This window comes from Grammomys surdaster, unplaced genomic scaffold (genome assembly GCF_004785775.1).
Source record: "Grammomys surdaster isolate TR1022 unplaced genomic scaffold, NIH_TR_1.0 133, whole genome shotgun sequence".
NCBI classification, from domain to species: Eukaryota; Metazoa; Chordata; class Mammalia; order Rodentia; family Muridae; genus Grammomys; species Grammomys surdaster.
This window is the reverse complement of record NW_021604591.1, coordinates 1,172,162-1,188,182: the sequence shown is the minus strand read 5'-3', so window position 1 is coordinate 1,188,182 and position 16,021 is coordinate 1,172,162. Positions and strand designations below refer to the sequence as shown.

The 16,021-nt window shown below is 36.9% G+C and overlaps 1 protein-coding gene across 1 annotated transcript in view; it reads left to right on the top strand.

Moving 5' to 3' along the window:
- Nucleotides 1-16,021, top strand: part of Alms1 (ALMS1 centrosome and basal body associated protein) — a 98,717-nt gene that overhangs the window by 57,256 nt on the left and 25,440 nt on the right. The window contains exons 13-15 of the mRNA XM_028762410.1: nt 6,442-6,597; nt 11,320-11,448; nt 14,995-15,084. Coding sequence (XP_028618243.1) covers nt 6,442-6,597; nt 11,320-11,448; nt 14,995-15,084 — 375 coding nt within the window. The remainder of the gene's footprint in view (nt 1-6,441; nt 6,598-11,319; nt 11,449-14,994; nt 15,085-16,021) is intronic.

Sequence of the window (16,021 nt, the reverse complement as noted above, 5' to 3'; positions counted from 1 at the left end):
ATGACCCTGAAGTTTTCTTAAATTTGGTGAGATCTGAAACACGTAAGAGCTCCATGCAGGAAAAACACAGGACAGCGTTTAGATATTTATGAGTCAAACTGCCCAAACCCAGGTCAGAGGGAGGCTCAAAAACATTCAGAGAAGTAATTAATTATGTACTAGATTTCTTATCAAGACTCATCAGATCTTATCAGAAACCTTGAGCACAGGAGAAATTGGTATGACTTCCTTAAAGAGTTGACAGAAATGAGGAGCCAGAGAGAGGGAGGGAGGGAAGAAGGGAGGGAGGGAGGGAGGGAGGGGAGAAGGGATGAAAGGTCAGGCAATAAACCCAATAAAAAACCAAACAGGAAAATTGCACCTCAACCAAGATTCATTATCCAGCAAAACTACTCTCTAAAACAAAAACAAAGTGTGTGTGTGTGTGTTTTAAATAACTCTTGGCATTTACTCAAATACGTTGTTATAAATTAAAGTGCAAATGGTAATTCTCAAGACAACTTTAAGAAGAAACTAAAAAAAATGCATAGTAAAAAAAATTCAGTATTTAAAGACCATAGTAGCAAATATCTTTTTTTTAATACAAAAATTTAATAGAAGAGAAATTGAGAAACAAACCTAGACATATCGATTTATTGAACAGGAATAAAATGGACTTAAGTTTTATATTATCTGTAATTAAATATTAGTGCCTTAAACTATAAGACAGATATCAGCAGAACAGATAAAGCATGATCTGACTATAGTCTAATCTACAGAATTCTCGTGTTAAATTCAGAAACAAATAGGACAAAAAGAAGATGGAAAAAATTATGCTGTGGAGTTTAGCTGTAGTAATATTAAATGAAGTGAACTTTAATGAAAGATATTTCTAAAAGACAAAGACATTTTATACTTAAAAAAGGATCCAAAATCCATCAAGGAATAACATATGTGTAACAATATAGAGAAAATGACAGTTTAAAAAAACTAACATAACGGGAGAAGCGAACAATAAATAGTTGGAGCCATTCACAGACAGTCATGTGACCTGTGAGTTGATGTGAATAGAATGTGTGAAGTCGATAGAACTGTGGAGGCAGTGGATTGATGGCTGTTGAGGGAGACTGTAAGGGGTTCTTTGTGGGGTGATGAGAATTACAGAATTGGATACCAGCGTTGATTGTGAATGCATTAAATACTGCTGAATCATACACAAATCTACATTGGTAACTTTTATGTGAATAATAGCTCATTTAAATTGTTTTTGTTTTTGAGACAGGATTCTTCTGTAGCCCTGGCTGTCCTTGAACTCAATCTCTACACCTTGCTGACCTGGAACTCAGATCTGCCTGCCTCTACCTTTAGAGTACTGGGATTAAAGGTGTGTGCCACCATGCCTGGCAGTTTTTATTTAATTTTTTTAATGTGTATGAGTGGTGGGTGGTGGTGGCACATGGGAGGAAGAGGCAGACAGAACAAAACAAAACACTAAAACTAAAAATATGTTTGAGTGTTTTGCCTTCATGTATATATGTACTTACATAGTACATGTGTGCTTGGTGTCTGAGGAGGCCAGAAGAGGGGGTTTAATCCCCTGGAACTGGACTTAGGTATTGTTGTGAGCTACCATGTGGGGGCTGGCAATGAATCCCGGGTCCTCAGCAAGAGCAACAAGTGCTCGAAACTACTGAGCCATCTTTCCAGCCCAATATTTCAATTTTTTAAGAGGAGGGGGCAGGAATAAATAAAGGGAAAACTTGAAAATATAAAATTTGACTTCACATTTTAAAATGATTTTTATATAAACAAAGGGTTAAAATTAACATGAAAGAAATTGATGATGTTGGCATCTTGAAACTGTCTAAAAAGCACAAAATAAAAGGAAAACCAAAAATGGAACATAAAGAGATAAAAGATCCATTAGAAACAGTGTTAACTCCCAACCAGGAATTGCTTTGTAGACAGCATGATGTGAGCAGATGTAATATTCAAGGTCTAATTATGGAAGTGTTTTTCTCTCAAAATAAATAAATAAATAAAAAGAACATAACATGTACATTGAAACATCTTTTTATAATCCCAACAGAAATCAATAGCAAGAGATTGAAGTGTTGTGTTCTATGTTTTAACTTAACAGTCTTGTAAGTCTGTAAGATTAAGATTTTCAAAACATTTTTATTTTTATTTTATCTGTTTGAATGTTTGGGCACCATGTGTGTGCAGGGTTCTGTCAAGGCCATAAGAGGGCATCAGACCCCCTGGGACTGCAATTACAATTATGAGCTGTCATATGGGTGCAGGAAATTGAACCCAGGTCTTGGAAGATTGGCCTGTGCTCTTTGTAAGCTTAAATTGTATAGTTACTGGGACAAGATTTTTTTTTCTTAAAATACTAAATTTACAAATGAGCTGAAAATGATCTGTATTTAGTGGAGAAAGAGTGTAAATGAATTATTTGTTACTTTAATGCATATTCATCAAACAGTATGGCCATAAAAAGACCTTTCCACTAATGTGTGTAAGCTAGAAAATATAACCTAGTCCTGAAAAGTTCACTTGAAGACTCTTCTAATCTTCTAATCAGATCTGTGAATTGCACATTCAAGACAGATGAGGAGGGTGCTGACACCAGTGTGTGTGTGTGTGTGTGTGTGTGTGTGTGTGTGTGTGTAACCAATAGGAAATTGTTGGAACAGAGGGGAAACAAAACAAAATTGAAGACATTTTGGGATGAAAAACTTCAGAAGAAAAGCCAATTTAATTTTAGTTTTGTCTTTAACATAAACTACTAAAGGGATTTTATTTTATTCAAGACATGGTGATTGAGTCTGGCTGTGGCTCACTAATAATAGATGGATATGCTGCAGGCATGAGGCTTTAGGTTTGATTCCTACCTAACTCTACTCCCTAACAAAAACAAAAGCCGAGGCTTGATAATTAAAATAATTATTTGTTTAATCATTTTAATAAACTAACATGATATCCAAAATTTAGGTAACAAAGAAGAGTTAGAAAATTAATTCAAAATATTTATATACCAAAGAATATCCCATCAACAAAAAGGTAATTCACAGAGTAGGAAGGTGTTTTATTTTAGGGAGTCTTAATACATCACTGTGGCTGACCTGGAGCTCACTATGTACATTATAGGCGAACTTCAAACTCACAGAGATCCTTCTGCCTATGCCCCTCTAGTATTGGGATTCAAGGCATGTTCCACCAATGTAAGACAGATAGGAGAAGATATTTCCAAACCATATGTATGTCTGTTAAGGAGTTAATATCTAGGAAAATGTGAAGAACTTAAAACTTAAACAACAAAAAGTCAAATTTATACATGCTCGCAGAATCTAAATCCACATTAGCTTACAAATACATGAAAAAGTACTTTTTTATCAGTCATCACAGGCAAGTATGACCCAGAGCCATAACAGGTCACACAGCACTGTTGTTAGAATCACTCCTAATTCCTTTAAAAGTAAACAAATGTTGATTGAAGCTATGAAGAAATCTAAGAAGATCGTGCTGATGGAAGTGTAAGTGCTTGGCCATTGTAGAAAACAGTTTTTCAGAACTATAAACACAGACTTTACCATATGTTTGAGCAATTCTGCTTCAAAGAAAAAAACAGGATCTCAAAAGAGTTACCAGTGTACCCAGGCTTATAGAGGAAAAGGTGGATTCTATATGTCTGTCGCCATGAGTAGATGAACACATGGAGTGCACTTAGTGTTACTTGGGCTTTGTCAAGCAACAACATTCCAATACGTGCTGCATTATTTGTTCCTTGACTTAGTGACTCTTAAAGCTGTGGACATGTTCCAGTCACATGCCGTGGTAGGTAGTACAGTGCTTAGTGAGCATGCACAAAAACCTTTGATTCTACTCCGGGACCACTGAGCATAGCCCTATGCTTCTGCTGCCTTTGGTTTTCTTTGTAACTTTCTATTTTCAGACACAATCTCACTGAGTTGCCTAAAATGGCTTTGAACTTGTTCTGTAGCCAGACAGTCTTTGAACTTTTGACCCTCTTGCCTCAGAGTCCCACGTAGCCTTAATGAGAAGTCTGAGCCACAAATGGACTTTTGGGTTATTTTAAAGTGTTCCTAGTTTACACAAATGTAGTCCAAAGACTGAATAGAATCTTATTAAATATTCACAATTAGACAGTCTACAACATTGCTTAGAACAATTGTTCTGTTGAGCATGGCAGAGCAGTTGGCTTTCATAAGCTGGAGCAAAGAGCCAGGAGTCAGAACCTGGAAAGCAGATTGGTCAGCATGTTACTTTCCTTGTGAGGGTTAAAGAGGTGACTCTGTTCCTCCAGTCAGGCTGATAACCTCTTTTCATCTGGTTGGTGAAAATCTGTTATTTTGAAATCTAGTCTGTTTGGCATTCTGCTTCTTGAAAGTTTCAGTTTGCTTGCATCTCGCTTAGGGCATGAACTTGCATGTACACACGAGCACACATACAAACATGCACGCATGCATGCACATATTCCAGCCCTGCACAGGTACTGGATAATAAGCATATGCTCTCTGTTGTGCACATGTTTCTCTACACTCTGTTCCAGAGCCTCTCAGCTCTGCTGCCGTTCATTCTCTTGCTCATCTACTGCAACTGTTAGAAATTATCTGTTGCCGGGCAGTGGTGGCGCATGCCTTTAATCCCAGCACTTGGGAGGCAGAGGCAGGCGGATTTCTGAGTTCGAGGCCAGCCTGGTCTACAGAGTGAGTTCCAGGACAGCCAGGGCTACACAGAAAAACCCTGTCTCAAAAAACAAAAAAAAAAAAAAAAAAAAAAAAAAAGAAATTATCTGTTGTTCTCAGCCCAGCTGACATGGATACCACTCTTGTGGGAAAAGGATTCGTGTTGCTGCTCCTGATGTGTTCTGCTATATAAAAGAATTGGTGAGAATGACCAGCAGCTAGAGTTGTGTTGAGCTACAATATATAGTAACTTAAAATGTATAAAGAAGGAACAGGACATTACTTTCCATTAAAATGGTATAAGAACGACCTTTACACTTCATTGCTAGAATTTGAAGCATAAAAGAAAGGAAACTCTTGGCAAGTAATAAGCTTGCTTGAGGTGTGTGTGTGTGTGTGTGTGTGTGTGTGTGTGTGTGTGTGTCCGTCCCCTGTAATTCACTGTGTAGACCAGGCTAGCTTCGAACTCAAGGGTTCATCTGTCTCTGCCACCCAAGTCCTGGAATTAAAGGCATATGCCATTAGGCGTGATCTAAGGCATTTCTTTTTTTTGAGCCATTCCTTGGTAGTCATGTGTATCTAGGAAGAGTTAAGATCCAGTTCTGTAGGAGAACTAGGCACTTGGTAGAAGAAAGGATAGTAGGACTTACCAGAGAGCCAAGAGGCTAAGGCTGGAAAATGATAACCGAGTATGCTGAGAAGATCCACACCATCTGTAGACTTAGTCTAGAAGGGTTGGTAGGAAACTTGTAGGCAGTTCTGAAAACCTGTTGTGGCTTATTTATATTACATTGAACTAATGAAACTGGAACTTTCTCAGCACTTAGTGTTACATATATATATATATATATACTACATATATATTAATTACACAATAATTAGGAGTCCAGTAAATATAGTTTGGGATCCTGGGGTAGAAAGACAAACTGTCTGATAGTTATTATAAGCCTTTCTATGTCCAGAAATGTTTTTTGCCTGTCAGATGTGACATGCATAGCAGATCAGTTTTTCTTGTCAGTATATATACGAATGTTGAAATACACTTAATTCTTTCAGATCTTTGTCAACTTATTTATTTCTTTCAGTTTTTGTCTTTTTAAATTTCTCTTTAAATTTGTGTGGTTCTGGGGATCGAACTCTCGGCCTCATACAGGTATATTTATGCTCTTATCCCTGAGTCACATGACTAGCTCTCATTCAGTAGTTTGTATTATTGGGCAGATCTTCCTAAGTCAAAACTTATAAATTACTTCATGATTAAAAAAAAATCTTTATTGATGTTACATTCCATGTACAGTAAAATTTATGGGTTTAGATTTGGATTCCATATGTTGCTGTTATGTTTAAATATTCCTCTTAATGTATCCTGTTGTCTAGCCTGACCACAGTGTGTGTTATTCCTATATGTGCTTTGTGTGTGTTTGTATAGTACCATCTGACCTGTCTTTTTGCCTTTGTAGTCATACCAGAAAACATCCTGCAATCATTTTCCTTTTAGTAGCTTTCCTGACTGGCAGTTGTCCCCTGAACTATCTGTTCGACTTTTTGGGTCATGACTTATGTCATTTGCTTTCTTGCCTGGTAATTTTGTCATTTACTGTCTCTGATTTTCAGTTTGATTTACACCTAATTGGCTTGCAGCATTTTCTTGTCATGCTCTTCCATGGAAGTGGTCTAAGGGAAGAAAAAGTCTTTCTTGACTTCAAGACTGTTTTAGTGTTAATTGTAATACTTTCTCATTTTTATGTAGGCTCCAATGATGCTATTGCCCCAGACTTTCCACCTCAAGTGCTAGGCACAAGAGATGATGACCTCTCCACCACTGTAAACATTAAGCACAAAGAAGGGATCTATAGCAAGAGGGCTGGAACAAAGGGGGAAAAACCCTCCCAGAAAGGTAATGCAGGTAATGAGTGACCTTGCCTGTTTTCAGATTTGTTTCTTGAACCTTTGTATTTGAGAATATTGTTATATTTATCCATTTTCTGGTTTGTCAGAAAATGAGGCCCTGAGTTTAATCCCCAGAACCATAAAAATGAAAAGAGAAATTAAAAAAAAACAACAACAAAAAAGACAAAAACTGAGAGGAATAATTTACCTGACAAAGGTCTGAAAGAATTAAACTTTAAGTATATTTCAACATTCATATATATGCATATACTTATACATATACATATATATTGACAAGAGAAACTGATCTGTTATTCATGTCACATCTGATAGGCAAACCTTCTTCTTACCACTACATTAAGTAACACAGCAAAGTAAAATATTAGAATAAAGTGCTTCAGAGAGGTTGGAAAACTGAAAACTTCATTTTCAACATAAATAAAATATATTTTAGCTTTTGAAACAAAGTACTAAGTCAAGCTTATTTTGAACACTAACTAGCAGAAAACCTTTATTAAAATTCTTATGGATTTATCTCTGTCAGATGTTGCAAAGTGGAATTTTAGGCAGAATTTGACAATGAGTTAAAAGTTCACATGATGTTTGAAATTTTATTTTATTTTTTTGGCACCAACTCGTGCAAATTCAATTTGCTTGTTGGAAAAAAAATCTGAGTGTCTGGTTATTTTAGTGCACATTCCTCTATGACAGTAGTCACCTTCAGCGGAGCCTTGGCTGTTTTCTACAAACAGGACTTCCGTTTTTTTTGTTTGTTTGTTTGTTTGTTTCAGTCTCCATCCATCTCAGATCCCACCTGCTTCATTCAGACACCCAGTCTGTCTGCTCAAAGTGCTGAGTTTTGAGGTTTTTTTTCTCTAGATTCAGGACAGCCATTTTCTAAAAGTGCAATATATTTAAAATTGCAGGAAAACCAGTAGGTCTAGCAATACACTGTTCCAAAAATACCCCAGACCAAAACATAGAAGCATAGGTAAGTAGATGGACAGATAGCTAGATCTTCTATAAGAAAATGGAAGAGTGTGCCTTCTGAATCTTAGAAAAGGAAAAATTTCATTAAACTGGATTTTTCTTCCCAAAACAAAGCAGAAAGGAAAACCAGCAACCATATAGAGAACTATTGTTAAATAAGATATGTTAGAGTAAAAAATTCCATAAAATCTGAACAATAAATAAAAGCAAATCATAGAGTGGAAGTGAAAATTATGCATTCTATACATGATATCCTGAATATAAAAAAAGAAATTGTGTGAAGAAGACATTCAACTCAACAGAAATTGGGCAAAAGAATTGGATAATTATTCTATAAAATAGATTATGTAATACCAGATAATTGTATATAAAATCTTCATTTTGTTGACAATCTGGGAATACAAATCAAGATAGCAGTAGCTTTCTATACTCATTAGATGCCTGAAATGAAAAGTGCTATGCTGTTATGAGTGCACACTGAGAACGCATTCACTGCCAGTGAGAGTGTAAATTAGTATCCTGACTCTGTGTGTGGCTGAGTTTTGAATATAGGGCCTCAATTAGGCTTAAACATGCATGCTACACTCAGCTATACCTTTTGCCCCACACATATTCTTCAAGCTCTATTTGTAATAGTTCCAATCTAGAAGCCACCCAACTGGCCAATATTTGTTTAGTAGAATAGATAACTTGTAGTACTATTGAAATTTTACTGGCACAGAGAAAAGTGTAAATACATGTAACAACATGTAATAAACTTTACAAACATAGTGTGAGTGAAGGAAGGAAATCTCATATGTTTTATTATCCATTTATACCAAATTCAGACATCTCCAATGAATTTGTTCTATTTAAAATTGGCTATTATATATTCTGATTTCCTCAAATCAAATCTCATAATAGATGGTTATGAGTCACCATATGGTTGCCAGGAATTGAACTCAGGACCTCTAGAATAACAGCCAGTGCTCTTAACCTCACAGTCATCTCTCCAGCCCCCAGATTGTATAAATCTTAAAATTAAGTGTGGAAGAAATTAAGAAGGAAGAGTGGGGGTACTGTGTAGACTTCTATTCATATTTTATTTCTTGACCTGGGGTAGGCTATATACATATTGCCTGATAATTAGTGATAATTCCTACATTTCAATGCAAATATTTCTAGGACAGTAAAATCTTTTTTAAAAAAATATGCACATAATAACGATATTAGAAATGAGCCTAAAGTAGTGCATACAAGACTACCATAGAGAAGTTCTTAAATTACATTGAAATTTATTAAGGAAGCCCTACATAATTAGAGAATTATATAATAGTAATAATTAACTTGTCGTTTGTCATTAAATTAATCTCTGGATTCATAAGAGAACTTGTTCTACTGGTCATCAAAACTCTATGTGTAGTTTGTTAAATATTATTTGTAAAGGATTTAACAGAAGTATAGGAGGCAGCCATGTTGCTAAGACTTTAGAGATGTAGTATCTGACATTTCTAGGAGATAGAGTCTCACAGCAAACATCCTGGTCCTCGGACTCTTACAATCCTTCCACCTTCTCTTCTACCATGATCCCTGAGCCTCAGGTGCAGGAGTTGAGTTATAGACGCGTCAGTTGGGCCTGAGCTACACAACTCTGCATTTGATCAGTTGTGGGTTTCTGTAATGGTCTCTCTTGTAAAGAGAAGTTTTCTTTATGTGAAATGAAAACTATACTTACCAGTGGGTATAATAAAAACAATAAAAATAGACATATTAGCATGGAAGGAAACCTTATAAGGCTTCAACCTTAGACAAAGAACTACAGCCAACCAAGGAGTGTTGAGAGCCGGAGAAAGTCTTCCCCAGGGACGAGCACACCAACTGGCTATCCAATACCAACTTGTGAGCCCTGAAAACATATACATACAAGTAACATAAGAATGAGCAGTTGATATTTATATATTTAGGAATAGACATACACATACACACCCACCCACCTATCTACTAAGGAGGATTTGATGAGAGGGAAAGGAAAGTGAAAAATGTTGTAATTATAACCTCAAAAAATAAAAACTTTTCTAATACTGAAAAAGTATAGCAGAATGTGACCCAGAAACAAGTTTATGAATGTAGAAACTTGAGCGATGATGTGCCAATCCTTGAAGCCTGCAGATGAGCATCAGCAGGGCATAGACAATTGATAACATATGTAAAAAAATCAGGTAAATCCTGTCTGCACACTGAACAAAAATGTATGATAGCCATATGTGATAAAAAGAGAGAAATTTTAGAGTTTACATACCCTTATGACTATGGGATAATTCAAAATTTCATCCTTTCTTTGAGACAGGATTTCGTATATCCTAGGCTGACTTTGAACTTGCAATGCAGCTAAAGCATAACTCCCCGCCTTCTGATACTCTTGCCTCCAACTCCACCACCTTCAGCAGGCATCACAGGCATGTGCCACCATTCCCGACTTATGTGGTACTGGAGATGAAGCCCAAGAGTTCATTCATACATGTTGCTAGGCAAGGATTCCAGCAACTGAGCTACTTCTCCAGCCCCCAGTCCAGAATTTGTTAAGCAAGTCACATAAAATATAGATCCAAAGGGATAAAGATGAGGTTATTGACATGAAAAACTTGGCACGTAAAAGATATAAACTATTAAAAGACAAGACATAGATTTAGAAAAAGATGATTTCAGCTTGTAAAATCAATGGGAAATGTTACAGGAATGTTCACACTACTGCTTTTCAGTATAAAAAATACACAGAAATAGCCATATGTTGATCAGTTGAATTGATGGATTAAGGCAAAAGAATATTGTATATATTAAACTCACATGTTAATATGGCTAAGTCTCAATCAAATTTAATGAGAAGGCATGCTCTTAAAGGCATATACAGTGTGTTGCATATTTTATATAATAGATACTTAAGATAAGATTATTAGTATAGATTATTATTAGTAGTATTTTTAAATATAAATCCAGTGTGCTAAAGCGATTAAGAGAAAAGAAAGTCCAGTACAAAGGCTGCTACTAAGGGAGCCATGTCTATATTGTTATATTTTTAAGCCAAGTTGTCAATACCTTGTTAGGGTCCTACTATGTCTAAAGTATAAAAACTATTAGAAAGGTAGGAGAAAAAATTTAGGATTGAAGTACCAGCAATAAGGACAAAAAAGAAATTAATGAGTAAACAAAGCCAAGGTTGATTCTTTGTTGTGTGTTTCATTGTCTGTTAACTTACTGATTCCTTTGAGAAACACAGGCACTTAAGAAATAAGAGAGACCATATAACCAGGTACGGAAAAAGACAACAAAGTATTAGGTTTAAAAGTTATAACTACATCAGATTAAGAGAATGCTATATATAAAATCTAGGTAAATATTTTTGTTGACTCTATGATATGTTAATTAGCCTGCAGTTAATTGAAGCTTTGAAAAGGCCAAAGAGGTTCAAGGAGTTGTTTAAATCTATATTTTTACTTTGAAAAACATAATTTGATTAATATTTTTGCAGTTGCATCAGACTTTTGGCATATTTTAAAGTGTTTACTTAAACTGGTGTCATCCAAAAAGATGTGGCAAGCTTTCTGGTTCATATTAGAGTTTTCCAAAACAGAGCCTAAGAGGTCTTTTTTCTCTCATTTATAAAGGCTCAGGGCTGGGTGCGTGTTTGGGAGGGGTGGATGGATAGGAGGGCTGTTTGCCTTTGGTTCATTATCATCTTCTTCTCTCTGGGATTGATGATTGTCTTATCCAGAGGCCCCAGTTCAAATGCCTGTAACTCAGGGTGAGAATGTCCCTGACGAAAACCAAGAAGAGATCATCAGAAGAAGAGTTGTGATCAAGATGGCAAGACCTGAAGAAATGTCATCCTTGGACCTTGCAGGTAGCTGAACCAGTCGTTTAGGCTCTGATGTTCTCTGTTCTAAAAAGCTTGGAGGTCACAAGCAGCAGTGTGCACTCCAGTCTCTCTCTCTGTCCCCATTGCCCATCCTGCTCTGAGGGTTGCTAGCCAATGTTTTCGTTGACTTTGGCATGGATAAAATTGACATTTTAAAAACGTTAAGATATTTCTGGAGAACGTTTGAATATAATATACAAAGTAATTTTATTGTCAGAAATTGACTTAACGGGCCTTTTCTTTTTCCAGTAATTTATTTCAATATCACAGGATAACTCTCCAAACGAAATATATGCAAGTCTTGGAAAGTCGTTGAGTTTTTGATTTTGCTTTTCATTTTTTTGGTTTGGTTACCATAATCCTGACAATTATATTTTTAGGATTGTCTAGAACTGTTTTTCTTGTATATATTTTTGTCTTTTCCTTATTTATAGAAATTAGTCCTCCATCTGATACACTATTTAATTTCCCCCTGACTTTTGGTCTTTCAGCTTATGTAGTACATGTCAATCATATGACTCATTTTGAGTGCAGACAAACTTTCCCCCATTTCCTCCTTTTTTTTACTTTGCATACAAATTACAAATCATGATTTTGAAGCTCTTACCATGTTTAGACTATGCCTGTAATATGATCCTGTTTTATCAGAACTTATGGCTGCTCTTAATTTTTTTAACACTTAAATTTTAACGAATATTTTAAGAATAAATAGTAGTATACTAGACTGTGCTATACATTTTAACTAGTTAGTCTCTGACATAGATTACATAATTTATTTTCATTTATTCACTTTATATCCCAATATCAGCCCCCCCTTGTGCCAGTACCCCCTCACACAGATCTTTCCCCGTCCCTTCTCTGATAAGAGAGAGGTCTCACTCCCCCACACCTTCCCCCCACACACATATCAAGTCACTGCAGGACCAGGACTAGGCATATCATCTCCCACTGAGGCTAAACAAGAGGCCCAGCTAGGTGACTGGTATCCACAAGCAGGCAACAGATTCAGGGAAAGCTGCCACTTAGGTTGTTGGGGGACCAACATGAAGACCAAGCTGCACATCTGCTACATATGTGAAGTGGTCCTAGGTCCAGCCCATACTCACTCTGTGGTTGGTGGTTCAGTGTCTGGGAGAAGGGTACAGGTTTGTTGACTCTATTGGTCTTTCTGTGGAGTCCCTGTCCTCTTTGCATTCCTCAATCCTTCTCCCAACTCTTCCTCAAGACTCAGTGAACTTCCATCTGATGATTGGCTATGGGTCTCTGCCTCTGTTGCTATTGGCTGCTGAGTAGAGCCTCTCTCAGGGACAGCTATGCAAGGCTCCTGTCTGCAAGCATAACAGAGTATCATTAATAGTGTCAGGGATTGGTTCTTGCCCATGGGATGGATCTCAATTTGGGCTCGTCACTGGTTGGCCATTCCCTCTATCTTGGTCTGACACATTTTGGGTCAAAGTTTTTGTGAGTGGGTTTCTGTTCTTATCTCTCGACTGTGAGTACCACCTGGCGACTGAAAATGACCACTTGAGGATTTATGTCCTCACTTCTAGGAGTATCTATGCCCCTATAGATACCCAGGAACTTCTCCATCCCAGGTCTTTGGCACATCCTAGAGAATCTTTCCTCCTGTCCACTGCCGATTTCTGTTCTCCCCTGCTCCCCCTACACCTAATTCCCACCCTTTCCCAACGCCTTCCCACCCAGATCCCTCCCTCCCTCCACCTCCAATATCTATTTTATTTCCCCTTTTGAGAAAGATTCAACCACCCTCTCATGGGTGGGACAAATAACCTTCCTTGTTATTTGTCTTCTTTGGTTCTGTGGATTGTAGTGTGGTTATTCTTTAATTTATGGCAAATATTCACTTATAAGTGAGTTCATGCATATCCTTTTGGGTCTGGGTTACCTCAGTCAGGATGATATTTTTCTAGTTCTATCCTTTGTCTGAGAAATTCATTATGTCCTGTTCTATTTGCTAGCTGAGTAGTATTCTATTGTATAAACGAACCATATTTTCTTTATCCATTCTTCAGTTGAAGGATATCTAGGTTGTTTCCAGTTTCTATTACAAATAAGGCTGCTATGAACATAGTTGAGCAAGTATCCTTGTGGCATGATAGAGCATCTTTTGACTATATGCCCAGGAGTGGTATAGCGGGGTCTTGAGGTAGAACTATTGCCAATTTTCTGAGAAATCACCAAATTGATTTCCAGAGTGGTTGTACAAGTTTGCACTCCCTTCAGCAATGTAGGAGTGTCCCCCTTTCTCCACATCCTCGCCAGCATGTGCTGTCACTTGGGTTTTTGATCTTAGCCATTCTGATGGGTGTAAGATAGAATTTCAGAGTTGTTTTGATTTGTATTTCCCTGATGACTAAGGCTATTGAACATTTTTAAAAGTGTTCCTCAGTCATTAGATGTTCCTCTGTTGAGAATTCTCTGTTTACCTCTATACCCCATGTTTATATTGGGTTATTTGGGTTGTTGGTGTCTAACTGTCTTAACTTTTTTTTTTTTTTTTGGTTTTTCGAGACAGGGTTTCTCTGTGTAGTCCTGGCTGTCCTGGAACTCACTCTGTAGACGAGGCTGGCCTCAAACTCAGAAATCCGCCTGCCTCTGCCTCCCAAGTGCTGGGATTAAAGGCATGCGCCACCACTGCCCGGCTCTGTCTTAACTTCTTGAGTTCTTTATATGTTTTGGATATTAGCCCTCTGTCAGATCTAGGGTTGGTAAAGATGTTTTTCCAGTCTGTGGACTGTTTTTTTATCCTATTTAAGGTGTCCTTTGCCTAACAGAAGCTTATCAGTTTCAAGAGGTAAAATTTATTAATTGTTAATCTTAGAGCCTGAGCCATTGATGTTCTGTTGAGGAAGTTGTCTCCTGTCCCAATGAGTTGAAGGATATTCTCCACTTTCTGTTCTATTAGATTTAGTATCTGGTTTTACCCAGGTCTTTGATCCACTTGGACTTGATCCATTTCCACTTGCTTCCCATTTTGAGAGACTCAAGTCAGTTGTCTAGAGTTTTCTATGCTACTGCTTGCTAGAATTTCTCTTTTCTTTGAGCACTTAATACCTCTTCATGTATCTTTCTTGGTGACTCAGATATTAGATGTTTTTAATCGATTTTATTTCGTGTGTATGGATGTTTTGCCTGTATGTATGTGTGTGTACCACTTGAATGCCTTGTGCCTGTGGAGGTTAGAATAGGATGTCAGATGCCCTTGAACTGGAGTTGCTGATGTTGTAGGCCACCACATGGGCTAGAACTGAACTTAGTTTCTTTGCAAGAGCGGCAAATGCTTCTAACCACTGAGCTGTGTCTCCGGCTCTTATGTTGATTCTTTAGCTCTATATGACATGTTTGTGGAAATGTGCTTTTTAGTTCCATTTCCCATTTTTCTAAACAATGGTATAGATATTTATGTTTTCCAGTGCCACTAACAATGGCTTTCACATATTAGATAATTAGAGGTGTTTTGGTGGGTCAACTTCTTGTATGTATTTAATACATTGCATTTTGTTCTCTTAGGTTTCAGTGATATCAGTCTACAAGACAGAAAAACTGAAAATCTGCCAGACACTAAATTCATTAAGCAGAAGGAAGGATCCTTAGAGATAGGTAATGCATTATATGTTAGTATGTGTGTCTGAGTACAAAAAAGAGATGCTTTTATTAGTTCTAATTATTTTTATGGCTTTCTTAATAAAGGCTAGAATAGAATTAAGTTAAGGACATTTAAAAGTTAAGGTGACTATACATCTAAGTGATACATCTGGTACATTGGTATAAATTCATTGAGAGAAATCATGGCTTGAAATATAAATCTAAGAGTAGATATTGACACTGAAGTGATTAAAAAAAACTGTGAAGAAAAGTGTGTGTCTCTTGAAAGGGAATTTAAGATGTGACCATAGTTTAGATAGAGTTGACTCTATGAAGACACCATTGGTCACATCAGAGCTGCTATGATTTAGCTGTGGCTAAATTCAGGAGGAATTTGGAGAGAGAATTGGTTTGGAGGAGCGAACAGGGAAATGCATGCTTTCCACTTGAGCAGCGTAATTGTGAAGAGGAACAAAGGGATGAGCCAGTGCCAGGGTTTTTTTGAATGCCATGATTTTGAATGGTCCAGCAATCAGGGATGAACTTTTAATGTGGTTCAGAGAACCACTCAGCCTAGTAAACTATAATGTATGATTGTATTCAACACTACATACTTCGATGTGAAGTGATGATTGCCCAAAAGCGAGGATTTAAAATAAATTTTTCACTCCACCACTTAATGCTGATGGTGAAATCTCAAGGTTTTGTTTTTGTTTTTGTTTTAAGCTGGAAATACCCATTAAGTTTTATTGACAAGATGCAATTTTTTAAAGAAAGAGCACATACAAAAAGTACCCTAAATAGGTTAGGTAGTGGACATATGAGGCTACTAATTATAGTGTAGGGAGTGAGGGGCTGTCCTGGAGGCCAGACATCTTTGTCACATGATGGTAGACTTCAATCCATGTTTTGTTTTGTTTTGTTTTGTTTTGTTTTGTTTTGTTTTGTTTTG